The sequence below is a fragment of the Cariama cristata genome, unplaced genomic scaffold (genome assembly GCF_000690535.1).
Source record: "Cariama cristata isolate BGI_N322 unplaced genomic scaffold, ASM69053v1 scaffold2747, whole genome shotgun sequence".
NCBI lineage: Eukaryota > Metazoa > Chordata > Aves > Cariamiformes > Cariamidae > Cariama > Cariama cristata.
The window spans coordinates 72,717-90,667 of NW_009628181.1; the positions used below are offsets into that span (position 1 = coordinate 72,717).

The following is a 17,951-nucleotide window of genomic DNA, read 5'->3' on the forward strand; positions in this document are numbered from 1 at the left end:
TTACCTTGTAGAAATCCTGGACAGCTTTGCTGACAACAATTGACTCAGCCTGTACCCTCCCCACCAGGTACTGGATGTACTTATTAAACTCTACTTCATGCTTGATAAAGCACATGGCCACGTCGTCATCAGTGTCACATTTCTGCAAGCCTCGGAGGAAGACACTGTGGAGACAAAGGAAAAAGGACATCTGAGGAGAAGGTGATGGAATGAGGCTAGAACAGAGCCCCAGCAGCCAGACTTTTAAATCAGGGAATTTCGGATTAACACAGATTAAAGGAACTGACTGGAGGAAACAAGGGATGTTGCCACATTATCATTAAACTTCTCAATGCCTCTTCATTCAGCATGATGTTGTCCCTCTTAGCTTGAATGTATGAAATGCCCTGCAAGTAAGGTAGCGATAACTTTCAAGGGCTTAGCTCAAGTTGGGAAGTTAAACCCTCCCCAGATACTTGTGCCTCAGTTTAAGGATCAGTGAGCCATCCACATGAGTGAAGATAGAAATCCCCACTCTGTTTCACAAAGGATGTTGAGACAGTTTCACATGCACAAAGATTTTTACCAGCATTGGCAGTTGATGACATGCATCACCTCTCACGGTTGAGGTCACTTTTGGGGAAAAACAAAAGGAGAGGGAGGGAGAAGAGAGAGAGGGGGAGGAAAGAGAAGGGAAATCTGTCCTTGTGGTCCAGCCAGGAAAAGCACCAGATGTCGCACATAAGCATCTTCCCCATTGCAGAAATGATGCCCCCATAATGCTTTTCCCAGAGTAATTATATACTTTTCATCACAACCTGCTCAATCTTCTTATTGGTCTCTCCTGCTTAAGATGCTACCAGCGCTGGTCGGAGCACACATTGGTTGGGAAAGATGCTGCACGCTCACCGGTTGTTGAGATTTGTGTGTGCGTATTGTTGACCCCCCACAAGGTAAACCAAAAGTTAGGATGACAGGGTAGGAAAATGGGAAAGAAAGGGTGATTCTCGTGCTGTTGGCAGGGACTTCCCATCACTTCCCATGAGAGCAAGGGTATCAAAAGAAAGCCCCTTAGCAATGGAAAGCCTAAGGCACGTAAAATGTTGTGCACCACCTCCTCTCCCTGGCAAGTAAAAATGTTTCAGCCTGGACCTTGGGAAATCACTTTGTGAACAGCAGATCTGCAGTAAATCCTTTCTTGGAGTAGGCAGGGACATTGTGCCGTGGCATTGTACCTGGGCAGCCTGCTACAGCTGGGTGTGTTTTGAATGCAAGGATGCTGGCATCAGTTTTAGATGAATGTGTGTCTCTATGAAGACACCACTGAAGTGCCTGTAAGACCATGTTGCCTTTTTATAATAATTCACTGTTTCTTAATTAAATATGCTTAAAAGGGTAATAAATAAGCTGGACATATGAAGCCTTGAAGCTCTGAAGGCTATTATGGGAACCCCAACCCTGTGCTCTGACTTAAGCTATGCCGTCATCTACCATCCCCAAAGGACCATCAATTCCCTTGCACCTCATAGCTGTCAGTGCTCCACATCCTTCACAGTAATATTATTACTGTGGTACTGACACCACGTACATGAGCCACTCTTTGGTCTCAAGTGAAGGCACATGGGAATGCCCACCTGGAATGGAAGCGAGCAATGTCATCAATATTTCTGAAGATGGTGGATTTCTGACTGGCAACAGCTCCTGGGACATTGGGACAGGTCTCAGTGTACTTAAGATGATGAGTCTGGAGGAACTGTAGATCTTGAATGTAATCCTCTTCTGAGATCAACAGTTCTTGAATAAGAACGCTGAAGGGAAAATGAATAGGCAAAAAGAAAGCACAGAACAATCATCACAATTATCCTTGACACGCTGAGAGACTCTTAGGCTCTAAAATAGAGATGTTTGATCAGAGGAACACGCCCTGGGGTAGGTTGACTAGATCCCGTCTGACCATAAAATGAACTTAAGTCAGGAACTGCTCATGGAGTGACACCTACAGACATCTGCTGTTAGGGCAGACAAAACAGAGTGTGAGCAACAACAGGATCTATGTAAAGTAGCCACTATCAACTTCAGTGCCACTTTATGCAATCAAGAAAACAAACATTTCTATGACAGCACAGAGTAGTGTTCTGCACTGCAAGGGGGTAACACAAGGTTGTAACTGCTTTTCTGAGAGTGTTTTCACTCCCTCTTTAGACATCATCCTCCGATACAGAGCACCCCAAAGTACAGAAGTACTGAAGTTTAGGATTTTTTGTGAAATTAGAGATCTTCCAGAACTACATCACGAAAACCTCTCCTTTCAAGTCACCTGATATGATTTAGATTGCCTGGAAGTTTCCTAGGCTGAAATCAATGGCAAAAATCAATCAAAGATAAAAAAAAATACAAGTCTGAGAGAATCAAGAGTTTGCCTGGTTCTGGGAAAGGGAAGGTGGCAGGACTCAGCAGAACAAGAACAGTGACTCTGACAGGAGGGACCTAGATGCCAATGTTCATGTTGGTTCAAAAAAGCAGGAAAATATAAAGGTGCAAATACCAGATGACACAAGCTTACCTTAGCTTCCTTTTATATTCATCTTCAGAAACAAACTCTCCAGGGAACTCGGGAGCTTCTGTCGTTCCCCACTCTGGTGACAACTAAAAATCAAGAAAAAAGAAACATTATTCAAGTTAACAATGCTTTTATCAATGCACACTGAAGAATATCCCTTGTGTGTTCCCAGTCCCTTTCAACAATTCCTAAACCACTGTGAAATTCCTTTTTTACTGGAGGATGATTGGGTCTTTCAAACCCAGGCACCCCTGCACACATACAGAAATATTGTCTAATCAAAACATGAAGAAGTCCAATCCTGTTACAGACCTCTTCAACAACCTCCTCATCCATCAGTCCTTGCAAAAGGGATGGCTCTAAACTGCAACGGGAGCAGGTAATTTTACATGAAAAATAAACACAGCATGATCAGTCACCTTTAATTTCTTGTCCAGATAAGCTGGAGATACCCAACCCTGTCGAGAGGGGCTAGATTTTGTGGGTTTAGTCCTGACCAGCCATTTCAAAGGATGAGCTGAATCAAGGACTTCCACATATTGGCCTTCCTTCAAAGTGATGGTCTCCCTGTCAGGAGCAGCAGGCACGTAGTCAGCTGTGACCATGTAGACATCAAAGATCTGCAGGCATGAAATGACAGTTATTTTGTGATCTGAAAAACACAATACTATAACACTAGCAAAACATAAGTGCTTATCTGTTTAATGTTTTATTCTCCAGCTCTTGTACAGCAAAGAGAATCACTGTTTGCTTTTTTCAAGTAGAAGACTAAGTCTCTAGGAGGCTCAGGCCATGTTTTCAAAACTATATCTGAGATGTTTTGGATTTACACCATGAAACAGTGTATTTCTCTCCCAAGGCAAAACAAACAGTGGTCCTGAAATTGTTAACATTTCCAAAGTTTTAATTATTTTTTTTAGAAAGTGTTTGAAATGAACACCCAAAAAAGTTCTACATTTCACAAAATTCTCATGAAGAACTTCTTAACAAAATTCTTCTGACCAAATCTATCCAAGGGCACAGAAAATCAAGCTCTGACTTTCTGAAACTCAGCCATGAAAGCAAAAGCTGCCAAGTAATGGGTGTGTTTTCACCATGATGACTTGAATAATTTGTTCACCATCACACAGTGAGCATCCGAATTTGATTCTCTGCACTCTGTATCACAGATCCAATATTCAACTGTTAAATATACTTACTAAAGTGAAATACATCCCTAAATGGGGTAGAGATCCTTAAACCGTAGGAGACTGGTCATTCTGATTAAAGTTTTCTCCTTGTGTCAAACTTGTCCATAAAGATATCATACCTCTCCTCTGGAATCCCCATCTTCAGATTCAGAGGAGGACTCCTGAGCAATGGATGAAGGTCTGGATCGTCCGTGGCGAGGAGATGCAGAGGGAGTTTTTGATTCATCATCACTTTCTGCACCTGGCACTCGAAGTGTAGCTAAAAAGTGGAGCAACAACAAAGTGTGAAATAAAGATCTCCAATTTGAACATGAACCAAATGTATAATATTTTTTCATTTCATAAAACCAAATATTCCCTAGGAAGAGCATTTGTAGTATTTAGTGTGATCTCCTATTGATATTTAGGATTAAAGAAATAATTGGGATATTTTAATGCACGAGGTTGCATGCCTACTGCATGTATTGCCACTGCGCTGCAAGAATATTTGTAGGAGACATAATGCCTCTATTTTTTCCTTCAAGATAAAATTTTACTACAAGATAATCAGTATATGATACACAAACCAGGATTTTTCATTTAATTCAACAAATCATTGGATTACTGCACAGCTGTGAACACAGTTTTCAGCCTCAATATAATTTTGAAATCCCATTGTGAGCTAAAACTTGAAGATGTGGGAAGTCTTCAAAAGAGGATTGCTTTCAGACTCAGGAGTCATGAATATCTGAGGAACCTGAAATACCCAAGATGTTTTAAACATGCTTCCATTTGTACAACTTGCCGTCCTCTGTAAAGCTTACAGTTATTCCTACTTATTTAAATAAACACTGTATGCATAAAATGGACACTAGCCATCTCAGTTTACTGTAGCAGCTTTTTTTCTGGTTCAAAATTGTAGACTAAGACATGCAGTTTGGATGGACTTTTACTAAAAATTCTTAATCCTAAGCATTTACAAATGTTCATATGCTTACGCAGGATGACTGTCTCAAAATCTGCTTCATAAATCTCCCTGATATTTCAAGTCCAAATAATACTTAAAAAAAAAGATCATGTATTTTTCTACACTAACTAAACTGTGTTTGCCAGGTTCCTTACCCTGACTTATTTTTGCAGATACCATTTCTGAGATACGTGAGGTCAGTTTCTGGAAGAACTCTTCAGAGCCAACATCAGCTAATGAAATGGGACTTTTGGGTACACCTTCTCTACCAGCTTCAAGGTCTCCTGGGAAAGAGAGAATTTTCTTTTGAGCAGGCAATGTTATCGGAAAGTCATCTTTTTTGAGTAACAAAAGCTTCTGCAGAAGGCAGTTCTAATTTTCTTCACTTCCCCTGTTTTTAAAACTGTGCTTGCTCACATTTCATCCAAATAATTCACCCTTGAACAAAGAGCAGTCCTGAAAAGTTCCAATATTTCAGACAGTTTTAAGAAAACAGTACAAAAGTAGCTGGTAATTATGAAATACATAGACAATTCTAGCTGTAGATGTGAAGTGCAGGAGTAGCAGAAAGAAAATAGCTTCTCTTACCTTCTCTTATTTCAGAGGGATGAATAGCTCTGAAAGAGTAAAGCAGAGTTAAAAGTTAAAATAAAATGTGCAGTAAGGAGAGCTAAATGAGAAACATTCCCTCTTTCTCACACCTTGTATGTTAGCATTTTCCATCCTAGGACCTCAAACTATTTTAACTCTGGTGCTGAGATGTGAATATAAGATGTCCAAAGTGAACACTGCCTAGAAGTGACTCATGGGAACTTCTGCAGGGTGTCTATAGATCTGGCTGAGACGAAGTTAATTTTCCCTATAGCAGCCCCCATAGTGCTGTCCTTTGTATTGGTAACTAGAAAGCTGTTGATAACACACTAGGGTTCTGGCTACTGCTGAGCAGTGCTCCCACAGCATCAGGGCTGCCTCTCCAACACTCCCCCCCTCACCAGTAGGCTGGGGGTGGGCAAGATCTTGGGAGGGGACATAGCCAGGACAGCTGACCAAACTGGTCAAAGGGATATTCTGCTCAGTAATAAAAGTTAAGAGAAAGGAGGGGGCTGGCATTTGTTATTTAAAACGTTAGTCTTCCGAAGCAACCGCTATGTGTACTGAAGCCCTTCTTCCCAAGAAGTGGCTGGACACCACCTGCTGATGGGAAGTAGAGAATAAAGCTTTTGTTTTCCTTTGCTTCCATGCACAACCTTTGCTTTCACTTTATTAAAATGCCTTTTTCTTGACCCACGGGATTTTTTTCTTCCATCTGATTTTCTCCCCCTCCTCCCCAGTCCAGCTGAGAAGGAGAGTGATAGAGCGGCTTGGTGGGCACCTGGCATCCAGCCAAGGTCAACCCACCATAGGGTGGTACCTGCACTGCTCCACTTCAGCACGAGTGGCCAACCACTTACCCCAGTGTGGTCATGATGGCTTCTGACACCATCACGCGCTCCTGGGTCAGAACTTCAGCCTCTTTCACTGCAAGATTAGGGTTTATCATTAGAGGACGGAAAGCAGAGAATGTTCTTTTTGTGTGTTTAATGTAAGTACATTTTCTAGACATGGATTACTGGGAACACTGAAAATCTACCCTGTTAGCAGCTCCTGACCTGGGATACACACTCCTACTTATAGGATGCAAACAATTTGCTCCTCTCCCTGTTCACGCAGATATATAGTTGCCTCATTTCTCTACACTGCTCAAGCTATGCTCCTGTAGCTCTTGGCACAGTAAAAATGTGGGATGTAAGGAAGGATAACAAAAAAACGGAGTCCTTCACAGTGCTTCCCTTACTCCCAGCCTACATTTGCTTGCCCTCCATCTTACTGAAGGAATTGTGCCAGAAAAGGCCCTGGAAAGCTCTGCAAAAGGAGAATGAAATAACTCTAGCTGCCTTAAGGCAATTCTACGATGCAAAATCCCTTAGCAAAGTGAAGCACTCAAAATAATTTTTCAAAAGGTGACTTTTTCTGGTTACTTTACATTGCTTTTCTTCCTTTATTTTTCCTTTGTGCTTAATTTGGTTGTTTCTTAGACTTGTCTTCTGTTTATACAGAAGAGCTGTTAATCCAAGATAGGGTCAAAAATCTAAAACATTATGGAAGTAAAGACTGTAATCATTTGTAAGGCAAGAAATTCATGGCTATTCTTGGGAAAATACTTTTTTTTCAGTGGTGATTTGATTTATTTCCTTATCAGTCATGCTTGTTTTTCTCTTTGCCACTGTATAAAAAGTAACATAGAGAATGTGTTCATAGTATAGCAAAGATTTACCATCTGCAACTTCCAGGGTGGCGCTGCAGATGGACTGGCCAGCCTTGTTGGTAGCAATGCACGTATAAGCTCCACTGTACTTCTTTTTAACATCCAACAGGATTAGGCTGTGATGCATATTTGAACTGGCAAGTTTATAGCCAGGAGTGTCTGGTTTGATCCACAGGATGTCTTCCCGAGACTCTTCTTTCAGCCAAGTAATAGTTGGTGGTGGATGTCCTAAAGTAAAACCAATGCAATGAGCTTTAATTTTCCTAATGGTCTTCCTTCCTTACAATTATGAGCCACACTGTGAATAAATGCTATTTTGATCTGTTTCCTGGTACTTTTGCAACAGTAACAGGCATAATATGTAATAAAGGAACAGAAATCTTTCTACAGCACACTCAGAAGGACATTAAACCTTTCTGTAAAAACAAAACTGTTAATCAACACATCTTCATAAGACTAGTAAGTGTTATTATCCCTGTTTTTAGAGGAAGTTACAATGACTTGGGTCAGAGAGAGTCTAGAATGTGTCATGAAGTTACGCAATAAAGTGTTATGCACAGAGGCAAGGTATCTATCCACTTACCTTCAACTTTTACAGATAATGTGATGCTTGCACCTTTTTTCACCTTTTTATTACTAAATCTTTCTAGGAACCTTGGTGGTATCAGCTGCTCATGGGAATCTGAAAATGACATCATTGATGAAACATGGTGACATCTTCTGTGTAAGTTTAGATTACTAGAAAATTCCTAGGGGTTCTGTTATCACCTGCTATGGTTTCTCTCACCTGTTTCTGATGGCTCTTCTTTCTCATCAGGATCTGTAACACAAGGAGAAAAAACAAATACAAATACCTTTCTGTCCATGAGTTGAAGAAAAAAAAAGTGACTGCAGGGCATTACTCCTTGCAGGAGATATTACATAGAAACGTTACTGTCATTTATAAGAGATGCTCAGTTTTATTAAAATGAATATTTAGTAAAATGGTACTTTTAGTAAAATGAAAGTTATGGAGGTTGGGCAGGAATAAAATGTATGTTTATGAGACAACCGTCAGACCCTAGAGAAATGACATTTCTCATCTTCGGGGGACAGTAAATTTATAGGTGAACCAAGATTAAAGCATGTCATCTTTTATCTATAGGTTTCCCCACCTTGCTTAACTCACCTTGGTAGGCTTTCTCAAGAAAAATAACGATATAATATGGAAAGAGCCACTGGAATAGAGAAAAGCAAGTGCCAAAATTAGTCCAATACCTACCCTTGACCAGCAGCCTGGCCGACGAATATGCAGAACCAGCAGAGTTGATGACAAATATTGAGTACTGGCCAGCATCTGCCTTAGTGACATCGCGAATTTCCAGCGAGTGGAATTCCTGTTTATCAGTCTTCAGGATACGATCCGAGGCCTTTAATGGCTGTCCGTTTTTGAACCAATAGAGACGAGGCTGTGGGTACCCTGGGAGGAGAAGTTACAGACAGGGACAGGAGAACTCATTGGCAACGTCGATTTGGGAGCATCTCCAAACAGGCAGATCCTTCTGAGCAGGAGCCAAGGAATCCTCAGCTCTGCCCAGGGCTGCTGTTTCAAGGATTTACCCAATTAGGAATGGCTGCAAATTAATGAAATTCTGTTTATCTGTTAAAGTTCTTTCCTATCTCTTCAGTGTCTGGCAGTCCTCATAATGGCTGCATGTCCAAATGCCTTCCAGGTTGGAAAGGTAACACTTAGATCTGATTTGTAACGTACACAAAGAGAAAAATTGACGCTAAACCAGTTCTAATCAGTTTTATAGGCAGCAATCAGAGAAAACAGGAGAATCTCTACCTCTCCCTGCCACAGACGGTCAACACCAGGAGGACGTTTTTACAGCTTTTAGGTTGTAGCAGCAACTCCCTCATAGACTAAGGCAAGTCTGGGACTGCTTCATTTATTGAAGAGAATAAAGGACACCCTCAGTATTGATTTATAATCCTCATTGCTCCTCCATAACTAATGTGCTCAGAGAATTACAGGACTTAGTTTTCAGAAACATATGCCTGTAATTACACCTGGAGACATGGACACAGAATGAGACAATCTGCCCGAGTCTGCTGCAAAAGTCAATGTTCATCAGCATGAACACGTTCTTCTAGCTGGTTTGTGCAAATGTGGTGCGAGATGCATGGACTGGGGTCACAGCTGCAGAAGACCACATTGGAAAACCTTGTCCAGCACTTCAACCTGACAGCAAACCTGGAACAAGTGACAGTGCTGAGGGCTCCCCTCACCTTTGACTTTCAGGTGAAATTTAGCCAGTGGTGCTCCAGGTGCCACATGAATGTCATGAAGCTCATCAAAGATCTGGGGCAATTGCTCCTCCTCAGTAGTAGATTCCTCCTGTTCTCGGCTAAGAAGCAATTAGAATTAGAAAGAAGAAAGTCAGGAAGCCAGAAAGGAGTTAGGAAACAGGATCATCTATTTTAGGTTAATTCAGTTTGTGGGTTTTGTCATCGTGACAACAGATTCATCAACATTTGACATTAAAAGTAATGGAGTGATAACGTGAAGAAATATCTGGCCTAGCCTGAAGGCAGCCAGAGCAAGTTTGCACGTGATGAATGTCCAGCTGTTGTAATTATTGCATCTCAGCTGGTTTGGCTGTTATTTTATGACATTAAACTGGCCCTGCTAGATATAGCAAAACCAGGCTTGACATAAATATACATGTTGATCTTATCAAGTCAGAATTTAGAAAGAGCTAGAGTTCGATATTTTACCTTGAAATGTATTCTTTGGCACTGTAGTAAGAAGATGTCTCTGTTGCATCTGCTGCTGTCTCATAGTCGGTGCTGGTCACTGTTAAATGGAAAAGGAAATGCTTTCTATAATTTGAGCTTTGAAACTATTTTTCTTACTGTAAATGTAATTTCGCTACTAATTTGAGTGACTGGCAGGTCGATTTCACACTGCTACTGCAGTAGGATCCCAAGAGTCCCTGGATTACGGAAAACGCCTCTGTTTATCTGAAAAGCTTTGCTCTGAACCTTGCCTTGGAGTTAGCAAAACTCAACTGAACCCAAGAGGTTTCTAAGTGAAACATTTTGTGGGCAATGCATACCTATTTTTTTTTAACATAAATCATATTTTCTTGAAAAAAAAATTATCCGCTTCTCAGAAGGACCCCTTCCCTTGGTTTTTCTACAGTGATTTTGAGACTTACAGTCCACTCGAAGCTCAGCCTTGGTTGAAGCAACTCCCATGTTGTTTTCAGCAAGGCAACGATAAACGCCCATGTCAGTGGGGACCACAGCTGTGATGATCAGCTGATGGCACCCTTCCTGGTCCTCATTGATCATGTAATGATCGTTTTCTTCAATAGCTTTCCCATCCTTGAACCAGCGAACCGTGGGGAGCGGTTTGCCAACGACAATGCAGTCAAAGCTGACTGGATATCCATCTTGTACCTCTTGGTTTTGGAGCTCAGTCATGAACATGGGAGCTAAAGTCGCGGTAGTTAGGAGAGAAGAAAGGAAAAACTTGGTTGTGTTAAAAGGTGTATTTCAAGAGCGCTGCTGCCCAGTGCCTAAAGGCTTTTGGTTTCTAGATTTCTTAACTGCAGAGTGATATATTTTCTCTATGAAAACAGTCAAGAAGAAACTCCCTGACAAACACTATGAAGATATTCCATAACACCATAAGCACTGCAATACCACAGCTGCAAACTGTACATTGCCTCTGTTTCTCTCTCCGCCAAAATGTCTTGTCTCCCTCAGGACTGTTCTGAAAACTATTTCATTTATTTAAGTAAAATAATCAGCATTTATGGTCATATTATTGTAGTAGGGGACATTTCTATTGTGAAAAGCCGCTTTGTAGATAAGTCAGTATTTTACAACCCCATCCTTCATCACTAACCTCCCTCCTCTCCCTCAAAGTGAAGAAGAATAAAAAAATGCATCAATTTTTCCAAAAGTGCAAAATTTCCAGAAAAATATCTGCACCAAATGAAAAACAAAGCCTTTTTGGAAGTTATTTGTGAGTGAAAAGATAACATTCTGATCTGTTCCAACTGTCTTTTCCAAAGAATAAACAGGTTTGCTTCACCTACCTGTATCAGAAGTCAGCAAAGGTGGTGGAGGTCTCACTACTGGTGGTGCAAACTTCCCATGGATGGGTGGTGTGGCTTTGCCAATACGCAATTCAATTTTTTTAGGGCCTTGTTCCAAAATATCAATCTCCACGGGAATTCCCAGAGCACCAAACATCTCTCTGAATCGAGTGGCGGCAGTTTTTGCCTCAGACAAGATCTCAAACTTGATGTAGATGTACTGGTCATCCTCACGATACGTCTGATGGTCAACCACCTCTATGTCCCCTTCATCTGCACTGACAAAGAGCTCTTCCTCCACATCAGATATCTCTGTTGAGATCTTGGCCCTGAAGAGTCTATGAAGTCTCCTTCCTGCTTTACGGAAAGCATCATCCAAGTCACTGCCAGACGAACTCTCTGTCTCACTGTCAGTGCTTTGTTTAACCTGCTTCTCCTTAGGAAGAACTTGAGGTTCCTGAGTGCCAATAACCACCTTAGCACTGTGTGAAACCTTGCCAAATTTATTGGATGCCTCACAAGTGTATTTACCCGCATCTTTCCTGTCCAGGCCAGTGATAATCAAAGAGCAGGTCCCATCACTGTAATTGTCTATGTGATAGTAGCGACCATCTGAAAGCTCTTCCCCGTCTTTCAGCCAACGGACTTTCATGTCAGTTTTGCTGTGGGCCACACACTCAAGGTGGAGTGTACTTCCAGGCTCGCCAGAGAAATCTTTGAAGGTCTCAGTAAACACTGGGCACTCTTGTTGCTTGATCTCTTTCCTGACTTTGTAGCCTTTGAAAGCAGCCTGGATCTTCACAGCAGCCTTGTTCATGGAAGGATCGTCTAAATCTGGTATTTCTGGTTCAGCTGGTTTAGCATCTGGGGCAGCCACAACAGTCTCCACACTGGATTTCTCCTGCTGTTTCCATAATTTGCCCGTGGAGGTGGACTGAACCTTGCTGGTAACAGTAACACTTGTCTTCCCAGCTTTCTTGAGGTAGCTCACCAGGGAAGGAGTTCCAGCTCTAGACTCATCATCTGAGCTTGTGAAAGAGAAATCTGCTTCTCCTGTCCTAGCCAACTCATCACATGTGGAGTACTCCTCTGAGTAATAGTGAGACATCTCCGCTTCCTCCTTCCTCAACTTCTGAAGCTTCTCATCCTCTTCAGGCACCTCGCTGATGGAATCCAAGGTGGGCTCCCGGCTCATCCGGCGTTTCTTGGCCAGGGCTTCCCACAGGAGGTGAAGGTCTCCCTCCTGAGCAGCCTCAGGGGGCAAGCTGGGCTGGACATGGCCATCCACCAGCTCTTCTGGTGGGCTGGCAGGGGATGCTTCCCTGGCAATCTCTTTTAGCATTGTCACTGTGGGAACTGTGGAGAATTAAATTGATAAGATGTTAAAAGTCTGTGGGTAAGCTCTGAGAAAGCACATGAAAACGTTACTCTACAGCCTGGACAGAAAAGTATCAGTGCCATTTAACTGAGCATTCTGTTGAGAACAAAATGTGAAATTAATATAAATGGTCGTGGTCCTGGGCAACTCGTTCTAGGTGACCCTGCTTCGAGGAGAGGGGTTGGCTACACTGTCTCTGGAAGTCCTTTCCAATCTCAATTATCCTGTAATTTTACGCATGCAGATAAAACACAGCCAAACAACTTTTTTTTTTCTTCCTCACACATTTGAACCCCATAAATAAATTTCTGCCCTTTCTGAATGTTGCAGTCAATGAATATCTAGTTAAGACTGTCAGTGGAGCCTGGAAAGCTATTCCAGGTTCATCCTATTTTACAGCAAGACAAGGCTTCACTGACTGGCTTGAACAGATCTCCACTGGTTGTAACGGGAGCTGAGATGTTCCAGGCTGTCTGGGACATCCACATGTGGCTCCCAGATACAACGCATGACGTACGAGTGCTCTGGGTCCCTCTGGAGAAGGAGATGGAGGCCAAGGGTGATACCTTGAAGTGCCTCAATGGCAGTAGATGCCTGTGTGTGGGCCACTGAATCCCACTGTAGGGACACAATTCAGCTTGCCAAGCACTATGACCCAAAGCCATTTGGGATGTCTAGGACAGAGAGCTGGCACATATGACGCAGAACGTATGAAAGAGCCCTCACTTTCTGAAGTGGCAGCTGAAGGCCGGGCAGATTACCCTAAAACATCTCAAAAGACACCAGAAACCCATGTAGACACAACTGCATCACACCTTAAATATCTGACTCAGGGAAATCTTATCTGAGCAGCTCAACGCTGTTAGGGATTCAGAAACATACTGGGCAATATGGATCAGGAAGATAACAATTCTTTGTGGATTCTTATCAGAGCTTGTAAAAGAAAATTAATTCCAGTCCAAGCTGTGGAGATGCCCCTGGATGTCCATAAACAGAACTGATTTAATATTGCAAGAAAGCACTCTCTGTACCTTCAAGACACAAGCTGGCAACAGATTTGACTTCTGGAGAAACCATACAGGTATATGTGTCCTGATCTTCAGGTTTAAATGCATGAATAACAAGTATCTGCTTTTTTCCGTCAGAGAGGATCTCGTATCTCCCTCCAGCTTGTATTTGTTCTTTTCCTTTGAACCATGTCACTCTGTCTTCAGTTTCACTTGATAATTTGCACTCCAAGCGAGCCACCTCCCCTTCTGAGACTGATCCTCCCACCAAAGGATGAGTGACTGTAACTGGAGGCTCTGTAATTAACAAAAAAAGTGAATTAACACAAAGCATATATCATAAACTGGCTTTAGGGCACTCAAGACCATTCTATAAAATATCTAAATATCCCACCCTTCATTTGTAAATTCTTTAGCTGTTTAGACAACCAAAAGAAAAAAAAAAAGAAAGACTGGCAGCATCCAAAGTTTGCATTTCCAAAGGTGATATCAAAATAACTTTACAAGCTCTCTCAGCAGTCCAACCAACTCCATTTAAATATATACATGCAAAAGTGGTTGCATTTTTCACATTCCTGTGCTTATTTGCTGATCTTCATTTACCCATCACCAATATTCAAGAATTCCTACAGATTCTAGAAGATCTTAATATTTAGAAGTGAAGCAGTTCTGAAGTGAGACAAGGAGGAAAGAATAAAAAGAATAAAAAGAAAAGAGATTATTAAAAGCAGCATTCATCTCAATCTTGAAAGTAAAAAGAATTATATATATGCATTTGCTCTAGCTTAGGAAGAGTAAAAATTCTCAAAAAGCATAAAGAGTTTAACAATAAAAATTCTCTGTATCTTCTTTACTTTGGAAGGAGGCCTGCCAACGGCATGCTGTTTGTATGACAGCAATACCCAAAATGAAGTCAAGACAAATGCATTAAACGCAGAGATGTTGACTGGGATGTAAAGCACACAGCTGAGTTCCCAAAAGGAGCACGCTCCTGAGCATGAACTGCCCCTCTGCACATTTCACCGGGGTGAGGGGACCACCACCCAAAATGCCTTGAGTTTTTTGTAGACAAAGTCAGCATATGCAGAGTTATCAGCGTCCAGCACTGGCAGTTGTTATGTTGCAGAGACATCATGGCATGTCTGAGCCTTAAGCAAAAGAGGATCTTTTATTATTATTCTCACTTTGAGGAATTTGTTGGGCACTCGGCTATCGCAGAAAGAGTTCCAAGAAAAGAAAGATCGAGGGAGTGGCTCTCCATCCCACTGTAGCTTCCAGAGTTTCACCAACAGACGGCAAAGGAACTGTGACCTCTAGCATTTCTTTGTGGGGATTATCGAAAAAGATACACAAATAATGTAACAAAAGAGAAAGATGGGTGAAGAAGACAAGACTACCCAACCCCTTGCATTGGTACCAGGGTCTTGGGTACCCCAAATGCATTCCAACATGCCCCTTTTGACTCATTCCATCTTAACTCCACCAGAAAAGAGACTCATGATAACCAGACAACACATGAATGCAGTGCAGGCTGCAAGACAGCTTGATGCAGTTTGGAGAAAATAAGTGCTGAGTACTAACAATGGAGCAGGTTTTGTTCATTGCAGCCCAGAACAATTTTTCCAAGCTCTTTCTCCTCTGTTATGTTGGCGGCAAAGCACTGAAAGACGTTGCAAAGTGAACTCTTCCAGGAGATACCTGGAATGGGTGAAGCAGGCATGCCATGCGACACACAAGGTCTACAGCAGCTTGCAGTCCTCCGTGGGGGCATCTCTCCGTTCTCACCTAGCCGCACCATCTGAGGGAAGTGCACCGGCTCACTGGCCCCAACTTTGTTTATAGCCGAGACGCGGAATCTGTAGGGTTCACCTGGTGTGAGATCGTCCACCATAAACTCTGTGTTTTGAATAACGCCTTTGCTGCAGGACTGCCAGCCAATACCTGGGATTTTCCTCTCCACGTTGTAGCCTAGGATGTCACAACCACCGTCGCTTAACGGCTTGTACCAAGACAGAGTTACAGAGTGGCTGTTCTTACTTAAAACTTCCGGTTCTTCAGGCGGATCGGGGTGGGCTGAAGGCACAACAGAGGTCCCGTGATGTACGACATCAGCAATAATGCTTTATGCTAAAACAACCAAGAGCCTTCTACAAGCAATGAGAAGGAAGCACAACAGATTCAGTATTTGCCTTATTGCAAAGTTGAGTGGGTACATGCCCATGACACATACTTGTGCACCATTGAGTTTTCCCTTGTCTGCCCTGATCTACACTGCTAATGACAAACATACGTTTTCCAACTGTCATCTCACATACTTAATGTCACATATTGTTGTGATTTTTTCCTGCTGCTTTGTCCCACCCAGCTCAAAATAAAGATGACCCTATGCTGTCGGTATTATCAAGGAACTTAGCTGAAAACTTCAAGTACATTTGGGCCTTGATCGTATTTATTTCAGGTCTGGCCTTAATACAAATCAAGTTGTTGTTGGACTACAGAGTAACTCTAGCAATTTAATAGTAAGCCACTCAGTTTCTGTGTAATTTCTATATATGTCACAGCATCAGGCAATAAGAAATAAACACATAATGAGAATGGTCTGGTGTCCTACCACATTGGCTACTGACAATCGTACTCTGTACATTGGAAAATGTTCCTCACTTAATTTACACTTTGGCTTAGAGGACAGAAATAATTCTTTTATTCTTCAAGTTCAAGGCATTTACCAAGTAAATGACCTGCCACGACATACCAATCCAACAAATTAAAGGTAAAGAAGGTCAACAGCCAGTTCTTTAATTCTGGACACAACAAACATAACATGAAAGCTTCTTTTCTCTATTTTCAGCCAAATTTCATACAGAAAACCTATCAACAGGAGGAGTTCATGAGTATAGTATTTTGCAGCTCCTAAAATGTCGGTGCCCAAAATAAGATAACACTGCTTTAAATCCATCAACAACCAATTATTTTTTTTTGTGGAGATGACTGGAATATATCAGAGATCTCTCAAGTCTCAGAAATCATCAGACAGACAGACTACCCATAATAATTTAAAGAATGGATAGTCAATCAGTGGCTCTTGAACATCTCAACTACAGTGTACAGTTAAAACACATTGCAATTATCTCATAACCATCACCGGGATTGTGCTGGTGGGGCCATTGCGAGGTCACCCACCTATCCCACTGTGGGAAGGAGCCAGACCTTGGGTTCTGGAATGGACATTGACAAATCATTGGTCTAACCTGCCCTATGAGGCAATTGGGGAACTATCATCTTTTCTACTTGTGAAGTACTCCAAGAGCTATTAACTCTTGTATCTCTGAAGTACAAGGAGTGTATTTCATGGATCTCACTCACATGAAGATTTAATACACCACTCATTAATCTGGAAAACTGGTTGCCCTGCACTTGAGTAGATTAGCAGATTTCAAAGGGTTCTCTGCTGCCTTGGATAATTTTTCCATGTACACTCTAGTTCAGCTCTTTCCCATATCCATGTTTGCGGAGGGTGATGTTGAACTCTGAGTAAATTGATTTCCATTAGAGTCTATATTACATTTTACAAAAGACTGCAGCTAAAGAAAGCTGGTGAACATCTCTACCATCGCTAGCCAGATACAATTTTCTTCTGATGAGGTGGACTATTTCTGGTCAAAGAACAATTTGCCCAGTAGCATCTTCTCAAACTAAGAGCTTGGGACATGCAAGGCAAAGAGAAAAGAATCAGCACAAAGATTAGAAAATTCAATGTTGTAGCTCAATACCAAAGTCTGAGATTTCAAGTGCCACTGGGCTAGAATGACAGACACTTACCTATCACAGATAGCTTGGCTGATGCAATTGCTTCCCTAGAAGCAAAGGTCACCTCTCCGGAATGATGCAGTTGCGCTTTTTTCAGAATAAGTTTGTATTTGTTTCCATCTGCTTGTACCTCCCAGTCCTCATCCGACTGGATCTCTATGTCATTACTATACCAGGCAACTTCAGTACTTGGCACAGCTTCACTTAGAACGCAGCTAAATGTAGCTGTCTCATCCAGAGAGACTTCCACATCTGTGGGAGGCTGCAAGATCTGTAGGCGCCATCCTATAGATAAAAATAAGTAATCACACCCTCAGTTATAGAAACAAATACCAGAAAGGGATTTTGTGAACATTTATGCTGAAGTTCTGGACAGTTAGGCCTTGAAGACCAAATTGATCATTAAAAGGGAGGTTATGTATATCACTAGAACAGAAGGTATCACTGGGGACTGAAGTTTTGCAAAACTTTCCAGAGCAAAAACCAACCTGGCAATGTCTTTCTTTCCCAAGTAGCAGAAAACCATAATGGAGATACCATGCTATGAGTGAGGATGGCTGTTCTTATACTCTGAAAGGGGTCCTGATCCCCATAGGGGTCTCCAGGAATAGCATAAAATAGATGCAGAGATAATACTGTTGCTGATATAACTCTCATCTCTAAAGCCCTGAAGTACCTATAAGCACAA

The 17,951-nt window shown here is 41.9% G+C and overlaps 1 protein-coding gene across 1 annotated transcript in view; it reads right to left on the reverse strand.

Annotated features, from left to right (window-relative positions):
- The window catches only part of LOC104165128 (obscurin-like), a gene marked incomplete at its 5' end in the record, with an annotated part of 144,390 nt that overhangs the window by 55,603 nt on the left and 70,836 nt on the right, over positions 1–17,951 (reverse strand). The window contains 20 exons of the mRNA XM_009704685.1: positions 5–164; positions 1,614–1,787; positions 2,543–2,625; positions 2,959–3,159; positions 3,849–3,988; positions 4,831–4,959; positions 5,264–5,292; positions 6,127–6,193; positions 6,990–7,208; positions 7,564–7,662; positions 7,768–7,800; positions 8,242–8,439; positions 9,252–9,370; positions 9,741–9,819; positions 10,184–10,462; positions 11,072–11,498; positions 11,544–12,427; positions 13,481–13,753; positions 15,242–15,529; positions 17,276–17,548. Coding sequence (XP_009702987.1) covers positions 5–164; positions 1,614–1,787; positions 2,543–2,625; positions 2,959–3,159; positions 3,849–3,988; positions 4,831–4,959; positions 5,264–5,292; positions 6,127–6,193; positions 6,990–7,208; positions 7,564–7,662; positions 7,768–7,800; positions 8,242–8,439; positions 9,252–9,370; positions 9,741–9,819; positions 10,184–10,462; positions 11,072–11,498; positions 11,544–12,427; positions 13,481–13,753; positions 15,242–15,529; positions 17,276–17,548 — 4,154 coding nt within the window. The remainder of the gene's footprint in view (positions 1–4; positions 165–1,613; positions 1,788–2,542; positions 2,626–2,958; positions 3,160–3,848; positions 3,989–4,830; positions 4,960–5,263; positions 5,293–6,126; positions 6,194–6,989; positions 7,209–7,563; positions 7,663–7,767; positions 7,801–8,241; positions 8,440–9,251; positions 9,371–9,740; positions 9,820–10,183; positions 10,463–11,071; positions 11,499–11,543; positions 12,428–13,480; positions 13,754–15,241; positions 15,530–17,275; positions 17,549–17,951) is intronic.